Here is a 19,367-nt window from a genome sequence, read left to right on the forward strand (position 1 = left end):
TGCCAATAAACATATTAAAAGATGTTCAATATCATTAGTCACCAGGGAAGTGCAAATTAAAACTACAAAAAGGTAACACTTCATATCCCCTAGGATGGCTATACCACAAAGACATAAGTGTTGATGAGGATATGGAGCAATTGGAACCTTCATACACTGCTGGTGGGACTATACATTGATGCAGCCACTTTGGAAAACAGTCTGGCAGTTCCTCAGATGGTTAAACAAAGTTACCACATGATCCAGCAATTCTCCTAGGTATATACCCAACTGAAATGAAAACATATGTACACATAAAACTTGAACTTGAATATTCATAGCAGGATTATTTATAATAACCAAGAAGTGGAAAAAAATAAATATCTATCAAGTTATCAATGGAGACATAAAATGGTATATTCATACATATATTGGCAATAAAAAGTAATGACCCAATGCCACAACAAGGAGGAGCCTTGAAAACATTATGCTAAGTGCAAGAAGCCAGTCACAAAAGACCACCTGTCCCACGATTCCATTTATATAAAAATAGAGGCCCAGTGCACGAAATTCATCCACTCAGCGGGGGGGGGGGGGGGGGGGGGGAGTCCCTCAGCCTGGCCTGCGCCCTCTCTCAATGATGGCTTAAGCCACCAGTCGGACATCCTTAGCACTGCTGCGGAGACAGGAGAGGCTCCCACCACTGCCGCCGCGCTAGCCAGCTGTGAGCCTGGCTTCTGGCTAAGCAGTGCTCCCCCTGCATTGAGCATCTGTTCCCTGGTGGTCAGTGTGTGTCATAGCGACCGTCATTCCCCTGTTTGGTTGATTTGCATATTAGCCTTTTATTATATAAAATGTCTAGAATAGGCAAATCTATAGAAACGAAAAGTAGATAAGTGGTTGCCCAGAGCCGGGAGGAAAGGGAATAGGGCAATTAGGGAGTTACAGTGAAAGGGCACAGATTTCCTTTGGGGTGATGAAAACATTCTAAAATTGATTTGGGTAATGCTCACACAACTGCAAACATGCTGAAAACTGTATGCTTTAAATGGGCACATTTTGTAGTATGTGAACTGAATTATATCTCAGTGACACTTCGCACATCTAATTTGTATTGTGATTTTCTTACAGGCCTTACACCCTCTATTCATAGAACTGAGTGTATGAACAGGGTAAGTTTAAGCCAAGCGCTTGGCCTATTAAGAGCTGGACAGTGAGATCTAACGACCTATATGTAGACCAAATGACCAGGGCAAAAGCTGAAACAAGGCTTTCACTTATATTTTAAAATAGGACCCTGAATGTCACACTGTTTTGCTGTGGATGGGAGTCTTTTGTAATAGTTTTTGCACCTGTTATTCCCTTAGAGTTTGGTCAGCCCTGTCCTCTTCCAAGCCTTCATAATTCATTTCCTCATGTCAGGAGTTCTGTTTAAATATTCTCCTCCTTCCAGCTTTGCTCCTTTAAAGTGTTTTTCCCCCCCTCAAATGTCTTTATGGGCAGACCATGATGAAAAAAGATAAAAATCAAGCAACCGTGAAGATAGGGAGGAAATAAATAAATGAGACATCTGACTTATGCAACACAAAACACCATTTGGGGCAAACGACATGCCATATATCCGCATGATCAATAACTGGCACAAAGTGGCTGGAACCCAAAGTGCCCAACAAGACAAGATTTATTATATACTTAAAAAATTAAGTTTAGCTTTTAGCCTAATGTCCAGGCACTGCAGACACTGGAATCTAATTTACTACTTATTGGAATACTAACTTGTTGACAGCACATTTTATGTGCCTTTACTTATTTCATCATTAAGTATAAAAGCTCAGGAAAGTAATTTGATTTTATCTCTTTTTACTTAAAACCATCTAACTTGTTTTAAACTATTCTTAGGGAAGGTCATTTATCATGCTTATGATAATGTGCTGAATTGGTCTGAAAACAAAAAACCAGCAGATACAAGCCCTAACAAATTTTAACCACTTGAAATCAGACATAATAATTTAAATACGAAGATTACTGAACAAACAATAGAGCAAATATCAGAAACAAATCATAACCTCATGCTTTACTGAGAAACCAAACCAAACCCAGATTTGAATTCATCATGGCTTCACACTATTTCTTCAGAGCTTTTACATTTCAATATTTTCCAAAATATTTTCCCATGCCCCCTGACATTACTGAAGAGAACAAAAATGTAAATATAGAGACAATAGCACTGGTTTAGTGTCTGAACAAGGACAGTCCTGAAATGAAGGTTGTTCCTCCAAGTTATTACAGTGGGAAGCTACACACTCATTCCAATGATCCCGCTACTGCCCAGGGCATTTCCTCTGTAGGAGCCATCACATTTTGTATTGAAAAAAAAACCTCCTGTCACTTTATCATTGGAGTTTGTTTTTATTACAAATGTTATTGCCCCTGCTTTAATGGCCTTTACATTTATGAGACACTAGTAGCCCTGCGCACAAATCTGTGCATGAGTAGCTCACTGCTGCCTGCCTCAGCTATCTCTCTGGTATCTCTCTGCCGCTTGCAGCTTGCTTGCTGCCCCACCCTCCTATAGCTCTCCACCGCTTGTAGATTGGTCATGATGTTACGGCGTCCTAGCTAATTTGCATATTCCTCTATTATTATATTAGACTAGAGGTCTGGTGCACAAAAATTTGTGCACTCGGGGGGGAGGGGAGGTCCCTCAGCCCGGCCTGTGCCCTCTCGCAGTCTGGGACCCCTCGGGAGATAACGCCCTGCTGGCTTAGGCCTGCTCCTGGGTGGCAGAGGGCAGGCCCAATCCCTAGGTGCAGCCCCTGGTCGGGCTCAGAGCAAGGCGGATTGGGAGTTGGGGCGCCGCCCTCTGTCATGCACAGAGCAGGGCGGATTGGGAGGTTGTGATGCCACCCTCAGTCACGCTCAGGGTAGGGCCGATTGGGGGGTTGGGGCACCACCCCGTCACACTCAAGTCAGGGTTGATGGGTAGGTTGTGGCGCCAAACCCTGTCACGCACAGAGCAGGGCCGATCAGGGGGTTGGGGCGCTGCCCCCTGTCACGCACAGAGCAGGGTCCATCAGGGGGTTGGGGAGCTCCCCCCTGTCATGCACAGAGCAGGGCCGATCAGGGGGTTGGGGCGCCACCACTGTCACACTCAGGACAAGGCCGATGGGGAGGTTATGGCTCTACCCCGTCACACACAGAGCAGGGCCCGTGGGGGGGGGGGGTGTTGGGGCGCTGCCCTCTATCAACCACAGAGCAGGGCCGATCAGGGGGTTGGGGTGCCACCACTCTCACACTCAGGGCAGGGCCAATGGGGAGGTTATGGCTCTACCCCGTCACACAGAGAGCAGGGCCTGTAGGGGGGAGGGGGTTGGGGCACCGCACCCTGTCACACACAGAGCTGCAGGGTGATCAGGGGGTTGGGGAGCTCCCCCCTATCAGGCACAGAGCAGGGCTGATCAGGGGTTTGGGGTGTCTTCCCCTGTCACGAACAGAGCAGGGCGGATAGGGAGGTTGTGGCCCCGTTCCCTGTCACACACAGAGCCGTAGGGCAATCAGGGGGTTTGAGTGCTGCCCCCTGTCACACTGATCCCGGTGCTGGGAGGCATATTACCCTTTTACTATATAGGATAGAGGCCTGATGCATGGGTGGGGGCCGGCTGGTTTTCCCTGAAGGGTGTCCTGGATCAGGGTGGGGGTCCCCACTGGGGTGCCTGGCCAGCCTGGGTGAGGGGATGATGGCTGTTTGCAGCTGGTCACACACCCTTCAGGGTGGGGGTCCCCACTGGGGTGCCTGGCCAGTCTGGGTGAGGGGCTGAGGGCTGTTTTCAGGCTGGTGGGTGACTGAAGCTCCCAACTGCTCCTTTTTTTCTTTTTCTTTTTATTCTGGGCCAGCTTTAGCTCTGGCCCCAGCTCTGAGGCCTCTGCTGCTGAAAGCAGGTATCTGGTTTGTTTGGGTTCTATTATCGAAACACTGTATCAACTCCAGCTCTGAGATCCCAGCTAGCTGAAAGCAGGTTTCTGGGGTTTTGTTTAGTTTTTATATTTGTAACAATGTTTTAAACTGCAAGTTCAGAGGCCGGCAAGGCAGGCGGGGAACGTTGCAGTCCTCCATCACTGAAGCAAGCTAGCCTCATGTTAGTTTCAAGCTTCCTGGCTCCTGGCAGCCATCTTGGCTGACAGTTAATTTGCATATATCGCTGATTAGTCAATGGGAAGGGAAGCGGATGTATGCTAATTACCATGTTTCTCTTTTATTAGATTGGATGGCTCTGAAAAGACCTTTAGCTCTTTTAAAAAATCAAATCTATTCTTAAAGGGACTAATCTGTCACTACTAAAAATATTCAGAATAACACAGAGCAGGTTCAGAAAGATTTGGACAGAAACATTCTTGTGCTATGGACATGACTTTCAAGGTCAATACAGAGGATAAATCAGCACTCATTTGAGTTGGCTTAGGCCAGTGGTCGGCAAACTCATTAGTCAACATGGCCAAATATCAAGAGTACAACGATTGAAATTTCTTTTGAGAGCCAAATTTTTTAAACTTAAACTATACAGGTAGGTACATTGTTATTAACTTAATTAGGGTACTCCTAAGCTGGCCTTTGCTAAAAACGTCCTCAATCTGATTGAGGTACGTTCGCTGAGGTCGACCCCTTCCAACTCTCCCATTCACACTCATCTTGTATACTTGTTTCATCTATCTCCTTTCGTTCATCCTCTCTATATGTCCAAACCATCTCAACATACCTTTCTGAATCCTCGACACTACATCTTCTTTCACTCCACAACGTTCCCTAAAATTAACTTAATAAACTTAAAGTTTTAAGTCAACTTCGCACTGTACGTGAGTGCCTGCATGTGGTATTTTGTGGAAGAGCCACACTCAAGGGGCCAAAGAGCTGCATGTGGCTCGTGAGCCACGGTTTGCAGACCACTGGCTTAGGCAGTTGTGTTCCAGGACTAGAATGTTAATCTCACAGGAGAAGGTGAATAGGGAGGAGTCTTAAACTTCAGACTAGGTTTGTCAGATACTGTTTGCCCATGGTGAGTTGTGCTTTATAGATATGGTAATTCTCACTCTAGTTAGAATGTCTTTCCCCAGATTAATGGTATATAAGAAAAAACACACACCCTCTTCAGTTCTACTCACCCATAGCCACGCTTGTACTAGAACTACTGCAAATACTGACTTGAGGTCACCTGCTAGTCATGAGGTATATGGGATCATGACTAAGATGCACATTTCTGGGAAAATCAGGTTCTTTATCAAGCCCAGGAAGGACTGGCTGGCCCCAATGGCCATACACAATCACTAGAAGGAAAGAGGGTCCCAAAGCATGAGGTGGGATGATGCTTCATTCAGAGCCTCATGAAGAAAGCAAACTGCTCAGACCTGATTCCTCACTGTCTTGGGCGAGTTAGCCTCTGGGCAGCTTTAACAATGACTGATGGTCAGGAAGATCTGAGCCATCAACTAAGGCAGGACCCCTGACTCCGAAGGCTTAATGAACACGGAGGCAGAGAGAAGGGACCGGGAGTTGCTGGAGGCACAGAAGGAGCCACAAGCCAGAATCCACAGGGCACCTGTGTGGAGTATGATAAGCTGGAGAACTCACTGCACAAAGGAAGCTCAGCCAGGCTGCGGCTAGGTACCAGCTTCCTTCAGTGGAGGGACACCTGGCCTGCGACACAGGATGTGACTGAGTGAAACCCAGCACTGGCTCCGTGCTTCCCTGGTCACTGTTGTTTATGACCGTCCTCTCTGTGAGACTGCAAACTCCATGAGGGCAGGGGCCATGTCTGTTTTCAACACTCCGGTATCCACCGCACCCCCACAACTCGGCCTGGTGCAGACCACAGGCTCAAGAAAGTCTGTGAATAAATGAATAAAGTTCCTTGGACCAAGCACCTTCATCTGCTGCTGGGGAACTAGGACAGACATCGGTGAGGAAGAAAGACAGGAGCCTGAAGGGCATATGCATAGGAGACTGTTCTTCAGACAGGGTAAGAGGGACTTCTAGACAGAACACCACCACACATGTGACATGGCCTGCCCGTTGGCAGATGAGGTCATAGCAACATGATTTTAGAAGCTGAAAGGTCACAACATCAGAATTCTGGGAGCTGGAAGGAAATAAAGATCAGGTAGAAAAAAACAGTTTCAGTTACTTTTCAATGGTTTATAAATAACTATAGGCCCAGCGCACAACATTCGTGCATGGGTTGAGTCCCTAGGCCTGACCAGCGATCAGGGCTGATCGCCCTGAGGGCCTTCCTTCATTCCGTGCCGCCCCCTGGTGGTCAGCGCACATCATAGTGAGCTATCGAACTCCCAGTCTCCCGGTCAAACTCCTGAGGGGACACTTTGCATATTAGCCTTTTATATAGATAGATTATTGACAAAGTAAACCTCTAAAATGAGTGTTCTTTTTACTCTGCAAAGACTTGTTAAAAGCTCTCCCCTCCCTCCTGTAAGAAATAAAAAATGAGAATGGAAATAGCTACCCTGTGTTCAGAACTTGACAAGAGCTTCATGGTGACTGTACCCAATTGGGATGCTTAAATGTCACCTGCAAATGGAATTCTGTTTATTAAAGGACTCATCTTATTGGGTGGTTTCCAGTGTTGGGTAACCAGCCACAACTGAGCAGAATTAAACATTCAGCGAAGCACAACTCCTCCAGTAAATCTTCCCACAATGCCACTGCTCTCCACTTAGAAACATATTAGGCAGAAGAGTGTCTATACACACGAAGTAACAGAAGAACAACAAAGCTATCTTGGGAAGTCAGGCATGAGAATTCCAGAAGAGCCATTCCATGATGCAGAAGCAGTGAGCTGTGATTATTTACAATTAAAATGGAGCAACTGAAGGTCAATTATGACATAAGGTTTTCCTTCCCTTCTTCCATCTCTATTCCTCTTTCCTTCCCCCTTAGTATAAAATGACTCATGGATGGGAGAAAGATGATGTAACATTTTCACGTAATATTAACTTGGTAAAACCTGCTCGGGCTGTGATAGACAGGACCGAAATCAAAGTGAGCTAGACAGATTGCAGAGCTGGTCTGAGGGAAATGATGTGTGGGTCAATGAGAGGATATGCATTTCACTTGAGAAAGAAGCAGACATTTGATTACTAGGAAATGGGAAAGGGCACATTAGTTGACAATGTGGAGAAAAGACCAAGGGCATCACAACATATCCTGTCAATTATAAAGACAATGGTGTGTTCTGGCAACGCAGGAGGCAAAAATGTATTTTGAGATTCCTGAGTAGGCAGGCAGTTGGGAGGAAAAATGTGTGCAAAGGAGGAGACGGGGCTCCTTTTAGACCAGGAAGGATGCAGTGGTAGAAGAAAGAAGTGATGGAGAAAAGGTAGGTGAAAACAACTAATGAAGAATCTTCACAGTGAGACTAATTGTTCAATTTAGTAAATATTAGCAAGGTCAAGCTAGTATAAGGCTCACATAATTTAACTTAACCTATGACTCTGATGTGCATGGAGAATGTACCTACTTTATTAAGTGTAAAAGGAGTATGGGTTTCCTGCCCAAGTCTCCATCCAGCCTCTGGTGGAGTGCCTTCCATGTGCCAGACACTTTGTGTGATTGCACTGAATTCTCATAACAATCCTGGGAAACAAACACTGTTCCATTCATTTTACAGAGAGGTCAACTATGTGTCCGAGATCAAGCACTCTGCCCAGTGTCACAGGACTAGTCATTTGTGGACCCAGAATCTAAATCCTAGTCTAACAGAAATATGTATGCTGTTTCTGCCGGAGGCCAATTCCAGCATGACAGCAGGGCTGCATCTGGGAATGGCTGAAGGCATTTCCCCAAACCTGAATAGCATACATTAAATTGATTCTTGGCCAACAGACAGCTAAAAGGCATCTTAATCTACATGTTATTGCCTCCTACTGGCCAAACACCTGAACAGCCGTAGGCTAATTCCCCCATTCTGACAATGTTTCTGTATACCCTTTGAAGTGTATATCTCTGCCTCGCCTCAGGACAAGTTGTGTTAATAAAAAGCATGGGGTCCTGGGGACGAAGAGAACCTAAGACTTTAAGACCTTAGAACTTAGCTCATTTAGCTAAGCTCCTCTGACCCCCAAATGCCTTTCAAAATTATATCTCGTCTCCGGACTCTTTATTAGTCTCTGGATTCCTATTTAATCTTACGCATGGCCTTCTCAGATTCCTGAACCCTTCTTGATGCTGGGACAAGAACCCCGGCAGTTTCCACTAGTCCCTATACATGAAATAATGTGCTGCAATTTATGGAATCTATGATATCAGTTGTAGGATGCTCCAATAATGTACGTTCCACTGAAAAAGAGATGCACTGCCCATTACATCTTCACATATGACACACCACTTATTTGTAAGACGAATACTGATTTCTGAGATGTCAAAATGGGGGAAAAGCATGCCTCTTACAATGAATGAAATCTGGTCACTATTGTTTATGGAAGATGATCTGAGTAGCTATGAACAATCTGGACCAGAGCACAGGAAAGATAGAGAAGAGGTTGCCACTGTCATTCAGCTGCTAAGAAAAGGAAGCCTGACATGGAAAGAGAAGGCGAACTTCTAAGAAACACGTTGGCAAAAGTAAGGGCACTTACTGAACACTATAAGTCAAATAACATTTCAATTAAATGCTTTGTCTTCTTCTGAAGCCATGCATGTTCTCTGCTCTGAGTGGGGCTGATAATTCATTCCATTCAGCTGTTTCCAACTCCGAGCAGTCAGCCTACATATTTATTACACAGAGAATTGAAGTTCACGTAACCAGAGAGTCTGGAGCATTTTCATTAAGTATCTTAGTTGGGAAGTAAAAAGGACATACTAGAAAACAGACTGCCACATAGACATATAGATAAAAGTATGTGGCCTTGCTTAAAATGTAACTTCATATCCTATCCATTTAGTTTAAGAAAGATTTAACTAAATGGCCTACTCTGTGCCAGATACTTGACTAATCATTGGGATAAGATGAGTAAGACACATACAGCTGTGAGAACTTTCCGATCTTACAGACAGGTGATGAAAAAGTTGACCTAACCAGGTGTCTCATTATCTCCTCCGCTTGCTCTAGTCCAGCCGTGGGCAAACTATGGCCTGCAGGCCGGATCCTGCCCGTTTGAAATGAATAAAACTAAAAAAAAAAAAAAAGACCGTACCCTTTTATGTAATGATGTTTACTTTGAATGTATATTAGTTCACACAAACACTCCATCCATGCTTTTGTTCCGGCCCTCCGGTCCAGTTTAAGAACCCATTGTGGCCCTCGAGTCAAAAAGTTTGCCCACCCCTGCGTCTAGTCCATGCCATGGCCATTTCTTACCCGATCATCTTCCTACTTCTACCAATCTTCCCCACCCCATTCTTGCTCCTCACAGAGCTTGCGTGACTCTTAACCGTAAGTCATATCATGTCACTCTTTTCTTTCTTACTCAGTAAAATTCTAAGTCCTTAATCTTGGCCCATAAGGTCCCATATGATCTGACTTTGATGCCACTTGCTACAATAATTTCTCTTACTCCACTTTGCTTGGCTTCTTTACTGTTCCTAGAATATTCTAAACATGCTCACCCCTCAGGCCCTGTTGCCTACACCCAGCACCTTCCTCCCTAATGTTTCTGTGACTTGCTCTATCACTATCTACAGATCTCTGCTCAAAGGTAGTTTTATTACTGAGTCCTTCTCTGGCATTCCTTACCCCCCTTATCATAATGGCTTTACTTTTCTTAGAAATATTGACTGGGGGGAAAAAGCATCTATTACCACTGGAACTTATTTGTTGTTTGCCTCTTCTAACAATATTGGTTTGCTCTTGTATTTCCAACACTTGCAATGCTGACTGCCATGTGGTCAAGGGTCAACAAATATGTCTTGAATGAACTGGATGAATGGCCGGAAGTTATGCATAGGATTTTAGGGGGGCAATGAGAAAAGTGTAAGGCATATTCTGGGAGGGACGGGAGACCAGAGAAGTCCTCCATAAGCAAGTAATATTGGGCTGAGGCTTCCTCCATTCACATTCTCATGCAGGTATTCATTCGTTCATTCAACACATTCTTATGGAGTTTTCCTCTATATAGGAACTATTCTAGGACCAGGAATATGGGTGTCACAAAGGCAGACAAGTCCCTGTTCTTGTGGAACTTACACTCTAAAGGGAGAAAGACAACAAGTAAGCCAATGCATGAGTAAATAAGAAAAACATCCAATATTGACACATGCAATGCAAAGAACTAAAACAGGACTACGTAAAAGAACGCCTAAGTAGTTACTTTAGATTGGGTCATTAGGGCAGTGACATTTCAGTGAGACCTGAAGGACAATAGGAAGATGAGCAGATGAGCCATTCCTATAGGGAGAGAACATCAAGGGCAAAATCCGTAAGTGGGAATGGGCTTAAAGTGTTCAAGGAACCAGATGGGGGACGCGTAGCTGCAGGGCAGTGGGCAAGAGAAGAGGGCGTGACTTAAGATCAGATAGGAAGAGTATTAGGAGTAAACAGACTTGGGAGGTGATACAAGGGAAGAGCCAGATCGAAAAACATTGTAGGTGGCAAGGTGCATGAAATAGGTCGGGATGGTTGAGTAACTCGAGGAAATTCATTTCTCCTGGGTTCAGTGCACAGCCGAGGACGAATTCTAGACTACTGTGTGGGTAAATTGCTTGGTTTTTTTTTTTCCTGAAGCTCTGGCACCATATTTTGTTGCAGTTGGAAAGAGAACCATCTTTCTAGGAAACATATCTTCATGGAGATCAATAATCAATCTACCAAAAAAGACCATACCAAGATGAATATTCTTAGAAGGTTCAGTTATTATATTATTTGAGCTCCTGTTAAGCTTAGAAGCTGGGAAGCCAATGCAACCTTGCATATTTTAATCTAAACAGAACCTGAAATCTGCAAGCTGTCACCACCTCCATTTTAGACGCTTAACTGAAGGACTGGCAGGTTAAGTCACTCAGTGTAGACAGTTGTGGCTCAGTTCCGCTTCTGCTCTGCCCACCGCTGTTTGCACTGCTGTCCAGCATCTCATCAAGTGATTCACTGAACCTGCCTCGAATGATACTTGTTATCCATTTACCCTATGAATCTTGCTTACTACAATTTTTCCTTTGGCGTTTCTGTCTTCTCCTGTGCCTGCCTGTGATTTAGAAAATGTATTTCTCTATTTTTCTCCTCAGCTAGTCCTAATCAATACCATGTTTTATGGAAGGTGTTCTGTAGCTCAAAGACTTCCTCCCTCTACTGACAAAAATGACACAAACCCAAACTCCCTCAATGATGGGATTACTATACTTGCACACAGTTCTTCCTCAATAGTAACGGAGTCCCCAAGGTTGTCTGAGTCTTTAGGAATCTTGACAGGTCAACATTTTTGTTATAGTTGCGATCCTGTTATCAGCAGAACCAGATTCCTCAAAGAAAGTAATGCTAAACTCACAACAAGAAATCTAATTTAGGTTCACAAGTATCAAGCAAACGGTAACTACTCAATATGTATGTCAGTGCCTTGTGGCTGATGAATTACTAGTATGTATTGAAATTGAAGTAATCTGAGACTATTACTTTATGCAACATATCAGAAGGCATCCTGAGGTCTAACGATAACATATATATCCAGGAGGAAATAATTGAAGGGTGAAATCTTCTTCGATGAACAACGGCGCACCACAATCCTGGAGTACATATTCCTCACTTAACAATGTAAATACACAGTTAAGACCTAGCACAGGAGAATTAAGATTTCCATTGTCAATGAGGTTGAAAAAAGTCTGTCTAAATGTTATCTGTTGCAGGAGTCATTTATTTTTTCAATTTTTGGATGTCCAAGAGAGACCCAAGTTTTCAAGTACTTTTCTATTCGGTGGCCACATCAATGATGTCCACAAATGCCAGGGTTTTCATAACGTTAGCAATGATATGCGCAGTTACTGTCTCTTGCCAGCGTTTTCATAAACTTCAGCAGTTACTTTTTTTTTTTTTTTTTTTGTGAATTCCTGAAATGTGGAAGGCAAGACAGAAGGCAGGGACTGGTTAGACTGTTGAAAGGAAATACCTGTGAGAAAGTTGGTCCCAATTTTCAGATGCCAAACATTTTTAGAGACCAGAGCTCAAAGGCAGGTGCGCAACAGCCTTCACATTTTTCATAATAGTGGAAATTGCCAAAAAGCACATAAACGTGGTTAGAAGAAAAAGACAAGCCACTAACAGGCAGGGTCCAAGAAACAGCACAGAAGGGCAAAACATGGGAAATGACTAAATATTGTATCTCGATTTTCCAGTGTTTCTTTTTACCCACACTTATAGGAATGACATTTTTCAGGGCTTAAAATTAGTCTTTTCTAGCACCCACATTGTGACAAGAAACAAATACAAACATTAGTTATTTAGCTGACATAATTAAGAATGAAAAGAACATCAGAGTTACCTGAAATTCTAATCCATAATTTTCTCTGCAGAATTCTCTCAATTTAGGATACACATTTTCTCTTAGTGCCTGTCTTTCTGCTCCCGTGTCTGTAGTAGAAAGAAAACAACAACACACAAAGAAAGTGAATTATGTCCACATATATATATTTCTGGGAAAAAGAAAGCTTACAAATAAACATTAACAATAGTATGATCAAGCTGGGGTGCTGCATTGTGAAATAATGGGATATTTTACTGGGTGTGTGGGGGGGAACTGCTCTTCACCGAGCAGGGGGAGCAGAGACCCCCCCCCCCCCACCAGGCACCCACAAGAAGCCCGCAGGACGGATGGGAGCCCCACTGCTCACTTCCGTGTGCGCTGGCAGAGCTGAGAATTCACAGTTGATCTTTTCTATTTTTTTAATTCCTCACCCAAGGACATGGGTGAGAGGGAGAGGGGGAGAGAAAAACATCGATATGAGAGTGAAACATCAACTGGCAGCCTTCCATATGGGAATGGAACCAATGACCTTTCAGTGCATGGGTTGATGCTCCACACCAGCCAAGGCCACCAATGATTCTTTATGCTCAAGTAGACCCTCACATGGAGCTCTTAGCCATGGCCCCACTGTCTTTGGACAAGGTAGAAGGAAAAATTCCAGGGCTATCAGGTGTTTTAGCCCCAATAAGTATAACTTTCAGAACACACACACATACATTCAGATTACTCTAGTTTCTGACTTCCAGAAAATCCAGACTCTATCACCATGTCCTATCGTATTTAGACATACTATGACTTTTACAAAATTTAGGACAGCATCCATGCAATCAGCACTATAATTAGGAAAGGCAAATTGTGGGAGCCAACACCCCAAACTAGCAGATTCTACAAACTGTACAATCGATCAACCAGCGTTAAACTGAGTAATGTCTCCCACCTTGGATTTAGGGACTTCTGTTATATCAGAGAGGGAACTGTTTTACAGGTGCCACATTATGTAACAGCTTTGAAATAAAATATTTTTTATTTTCCATGTCATCAAAAATGAAAGAAGGAACAGAGAACCCGAAACCAGAAGACCCACGGACTGTGTGTGCCATTCATGGTGACTATTTGGCACAGAAAGGGATTCCACAGCCAAGGCTGGACCATGCTCTGCATCAAAGACGACATGACATGAAGATTCTTACAGTAGAGAGGTGGTTCCTCGCCAACAACCTTCAGTGCAAGATGAGTCATGGAGCTTTGAAAAATGAGGTTAATGTGTTATCTCATGAAAAGTACCATTTTCTCAATATACCTCAATCCCAGCCAAACGAGGAAACATTTGCCTACCACCTTTATAGCTGAGGAACCAATTTAAAAGAATTTCCTTATTATTCTTAAGCAGACCAGTCCATGCAGACTTGGCCATCTGCTGTGTTGACCTGCTTACTTTCCTGCTGTTCTGAAGCCTGTTTTGAGATGTAAATAACCAATCTCCAGAGTCTGCAATGCAGCTGCAGCCTGACAGGGTGTCGGGAACCAGTGTTTACACTGAAACGGAAGATTCAGTACAAGGTCTTCCAGGGTTACCCTGTGATCCAAGTGAAGGGGGTCTTTCCAACAGCAGCTCCCCCATGGGCCTAAGTCCAAAGGAAAGCAGGCGGCCCAAGCTGAGGACTGTACATTTGCGCCGTGCCCGCATGCTGTGATGGCACTGGTGGAGGCAGTATATTCAAGTTTTTAAAAAAATTTTGTTTGATTTTAGAAAGAGAGAAAGGAAAGGTAGAGAGAGGGGGTGGGAGAGAGAGAGAAAGAAACATCAATTTGTTGCTTCCACTTATTTATGTATTCACTGGCAGCAGCTTGTATGTGCCCTGACTGGGGATTGAACCCATAACCTTGGCATATCAAGATGACGCACTAACTAACTGAGCTACCAAAACAGGGCCTTAAGCTTTTATGACTTTATATAATTTAGATAATCTTGGGATCAGACGCCCATCCTCCCTCAGCCCATTTTAAGTGATGAAAACACTAACCTCACAATAAAGCTGACAGTATTCAAACATTCTCTCTCAAAGGCTACAGATGTTTAAACCCAAAATAACAAAACAAAACAAAAAAATCACTATAAAAATAAACACAATCAGATGTGGAAGTTGGGACTATATTAAACAAGGACTATTGTTAAGATATTCTTTCTAAAAGTGTCAAAATAGTACATACAAGAATATGAAATAAGGAACAGAAATTATTTGCTTCTTACATTTTAAAAATATATTTTATTGATTTTTTTACAGAGAGGAAGGGAGAGTGATAGAGAGTTAGAAACATCGATGAGAGAGAAACATCAATCAGCTGCCTCCTGCACACCCGCTACTGGGGATGTGCCCGCAACTAAGGTACATGCCCTTGACCAGAACTGAACCTGGGACCCTTCAGTCCACAGGCCGACGCTCTGTCCACTGAGCCAAACCAGTTAGGGCTGCTTTTTAAATTTTGTTATTGTAATTCTTACAACTAGATACTGAGACCTGAATATGCAATAATTAGGAGGTAAGACAGAAATACAGTATGTAGTTACTGACTTTACTGAGAGCTTAGGCAGGGGTGGGCAAACTTTTTGACTTGAGGGCCACAATGAGTTCTTAAACTGGACTCAGAAGAAGGAGCTGTGGCCATGTTTCCTGACGTTGCCATGTTAACACTGCTGCTGGTGAAGGAGCGGAGGGGAGAGCAAGAGAACCCTCCACTCTTTCGGCTCCACGGGCCGGATAGAACAGCCGAAGGGGCCGGATCTGGCCAGTGGGCTGTAGTTTGCCCACGGCTGGCTTAGAGTGTAGTTGTGTGCTAAGTATTTCTATGTGCATTATCTTAGTCGCTTCTGACAACAACCCTATGATAAAGGTAAAATTGTTCTTCCTTATTTTTTGTAAGAGGAAACAGAAAAATAGAGTAGTTAAGAGACTTACCTGAGGTCATCTGACCACTAAGTTAGAGAATCTGGATTTGAATCTAAAGAGTCCTGTCATAGGTTGCTCTAACCATGGAAAATATGCAACTGTGCAAAGAATCAGTCTTTGAAATGATAAATGTGGTAACTTCATAGAATGGTTGAGGGATGCTGGAGCCCTAATATTTATGAAACAAACAAACCCACCACTGAATTACTCTTAATGGGTGCATCCCTTTTTATAATACACCCATCAACAGCCAACTCATCAATAAGTTGTCTTTCTCCATCTATCTCCAAACAAATTCAGAATCAGTCTACTTCTCTGCACCTCGGGTGCAAGCCAAACTCTTCTCCCATCTGGACTCTCTCTCCCTATTTCCATACTTGCTCCTTCAGGCCATTACCCAGAGAGCAATCAGACTGCAACACTATCTTATTTATGTCTCTCCAGCAGCTCTTCATGGAACTTGAAATGAAATCCACACTCCCTACTTTGACTGTTCTCCCTCTCCCTGAGCTCATCTCCCACCACTTTCCCAGTTCATGTCACTCCAGTCTGGTGTACCTTTGGTTCCAGATTCTGTCACTCGTGGCCTTTGCTCTAGCTGTGACTTCCTCCCGGAACACTTAGTTCTTAGTCCTGTGACCACATAATGGCATCGCCTGTCATTCAAGTGTCCGCTTGAATGCCACCTCCTCAGAGAGCCCTTCTCTACAGCACCACTCTCTCTCACATCACCCTTTTTAAATCCTTTGCACCCTTTTTAAGTCCTTTGACTCATCACGACTGTTGGTATTTATTTGCTTACTGTCTCCCCCACTGCAATGTGAGCTCAAAGGGAGTCAGGACCTTCTTTTGTCTCATTCACTGCTGCATCCCCAGTGAGTAAAGTCCTTCTCAGTTAAGGAATGAGTGAATGAGAAAGCCCACACAGGCACCAGTGACAAAAATGAGCTGACAGGCAATGCTTCCCTGAAATTACCTCCAGAAAGAGAAAAGGAAATGCTGGGAAATAAAGCCATGGGATTCAGAAAGTTGGTTTCATGAGATAAGTAAATAAATTGTAATACTGGCTTTTTTTCCCATGTTTCTGGAAGAATATGAATATGTTTTACCAAGTTACGGTGAACCTCTCTAAGAATGTGAAGGGAACCTATTCACGTATTTGAAAGGCATTCTGTTACTAATAATATTACAAAAATGACTCAGATTGTCCCTTACATTTTTATTAGATAATGATTGGCTCTGGAAATGGAACAGTACTTAAGACAGAATGGAATAATTATGATGGGTGACAGATAAGTTGGCTTCATTACATAAAAAGCCTGATTCACACTGATAGCAAATCCGGATGTTGGCAACTGAAAAACACTAGAATGTCACGAACAGGAAAAATTAAGTCACAGAATGTCACACACTAAAAGGAACCTCTTTAAAAAAGTATGGATCAGAGACAAGATATGTCATCATTTACTCTTTATACATAGTGCATCCATTTGTATCTGCCTAGCTCCTTAATGCTTTGAGAAAAGGCACATTAACACTTTGGCAGCACGATTAGGTTCTTAAGGAGTTACTTTCTAAATAATTCCTCAATGATTTCAGAATTAATGAAGGTCTCTGTGCAGTGTCTGAGCTGCCCATAGGAAGAGCATTTGTTGGGGGAGAATTGTTAATCAATACCATTATCCTACTTCAAGAAGGGTCTGGATTAATTCCAAATTTGTATTAAAAATAAGGGTGCCAAAATGATCCGTGTTGGTTTGGAACCTCTTACTAGTACTGCCCCTCCCTCACGCAAAGTTAAGGCCATGGACAACAGATTAAGTCTTTTCCTTTGTGGCAGCTCAGAAATTTATTTAGGATCCACCACATGCTGATTCCTCTGCTTACAGCTGCTGTTGCAGCCTGGTCTCCAGGGTTCTAGACATTTGCTCTTGCCTGGGCTTTCCCTCTTTACCTGGAACCCTTAGCCAGTCACGCACCTGGACATCTATCTGGCTTTTGTTGTTGTTGTATGGGTTGATTTCTTTTTTGGCAGCTCCCCAGAGGCTGTCTCTTTTCCCTCTAAGTCCTCTGTGCCCAACTGCCCACAGTCACCCTTCCTTATTTCAAGATCACCAAATCCTGTCAATTTAATCATAAACATCTTTTGAATTTGGCCACTCTCTATTTTTGCCCTTACCATCTCAGAACCCGGAGAACCTAAAAAAGACTCCTTTTTTCATTTAATTGTCTGTCCCTCCTCATCCCAGACAAAACAAGAACTAATTTGCTCATTGAAGATGTATGTTGGCATCTGGTGGCCCAGAGAATAGATGTCCAGCAGATGTAAGTGTGTGTTCTAGCCAAGTTCCAGCTTCTACTGCTCTTCACCAAGTACCTCCAGAGTATTTTTCAGATACAAGTTAAGCCCAAACTATGTATGTCTCAACACATACTACTCTCCATGTTCACAATTCCCTATCTATTGCATTCGCTCTGCTTAAACTCCCATCATTCTGAGTCCCAATCAAAGGCAGCACACTTTGTGAATTATTACTAGTTAGAGACAGACATGCCGTCTCTAGGTCATCCCACAGCAGTCTGCTCACCTCTATATAACATTATGTACTGTATTATAATTATTTGTTTTTCTTTTGTTTCCACCATTAGACCTATGAGTTCATGGAAGACAGGGACTTTCTCCTACACATATTTACAGAAATTAGAGCAGACTCTAGAACATCGTTAGAACTCAATAAAGGATTGGGCAAACAGATGCTATTCTAATGAAGACATTAATTAAATCCAACCAAAGAATTAATTAATTTGTCTCCATAAAGCTAACATAAATCAAAATCCACTGTCATTTCCAAAGAATAGTTGATTATGTTAACATCATTAATAGTCATGTGTGAATCTGGGGTGGTGGTATAAAAATATATGACAGAGCTTAGCAGATCCTCTTCCCAATAAGCAATAATAAAATGGAACAAAATTGTCAAAATAAGCATTTAAATGCAATATAAACTGATCAAAGACCAAAGGCATAAACCAAATAATCAGAAAGTGATAATTCATGAAACACAACTGAATTATGGGTAAGAACAGTGGAGTCTATGGTATTCTTGCCTGGGCTTCTCCCATTCCTCATTAACCACATTACCCACTCTCATCTTAGAAAAGGTCAAGCTGTGAACATCAATGACTTCATTGCCAGAGAGGACTTGCCTGATTTGGAGCGGAGCGTGGGAAATCTCCATGCCCATCGCTGTTATTAGTAGCGGTAGTGGTCTCAGAGGAGACAAATCGGAAGCCTAGTGACTCAGCTAGTCTGTGGCTTCATCCATATTTAATAAGGGCATCAAGGAAATAAACAGCCATCAAGGGCCTTGATAAGTTCTCCGCAAATTCCTTGCTGATGGGAAGGCTACCCGCAAGCAAATTCCTGGCTGATGGGAAGGCTACCCGCAAGCAAATTCCTGGCTGATGGGAAGGCTACCCGCAAATATAAGAGAAGACTGAAAAACTATCCACATATTCCTGGCTGGCTTTGAGCCTGTGTACATGAATAGTGAAAACACGAGAAGGCCGAGTGCAGTGGTTGGCAACTGTGGCTCGTGAACCACATGTGGCTCTTTGGCCCCTTGAGTGTGGCTCTTCCACAAAATACCGACTTCTGTGCATGGGCCACGAAGTTTCAATTGCACTGTACATGCACGCCTGCACGTGGTATTTTGTGGAAGAGCCACACTCAAGGGGCCAAAGAGCCACATGTGGCTCGCGAGCTGCAGTTTGCCGACCACTGGCCTAGGGGAATGTAAAAGCTGGGGCAGATTTAAACATTGACTAAACTTTGCATTTGTTCCTTCATGAACATAGATGCAAAAATCCTTAATAAAATACTTCCAAACTGAGTCCAGCCACATACACACCAAGACCAAGTGGGATTTCTTACAAGAATGAGAGGCTAGTTTAACATATGAAAAACATTAATGTAATATGCCACAT

The 19,367-nt window shown here is 43.3% G+C and overlaps 1 protein-coding gene across 1 annotated transcript in view; it reads right to left on the reverse strand.

Moving 5' to 3' along the window:
• Positions 1-19,367, reverse strand: part of NWD2 (NACHT and WD repeat domain containing 2) — a 147,096-nt gene that overhangs the window by 81,253 nt on the left and 46,476 nt on the right. The window contains exon 2 of the mRNA XM_081097727.1: positions 12,451-12,539. Coding sequence (XP_080953853.1) covers positions 12,451-12,539 — 89 coding nt within the window. The remainder of the gene's footprint in view (positions 1-12,450; positions 12,540-19,367) is intronic.

Source organism: Myotis nattereri, assembly GCF_964212035.1.
Source record: "Myotis nattereri genome assembly, chromosome: 1".
Taxonomy (NCBI): domain Eukaryota; kingdom Metazoa; phylum Chordata; class Mammalia; order Chiroptera; family Vespertilionidae; genus Myotis; species Myotis nattereri.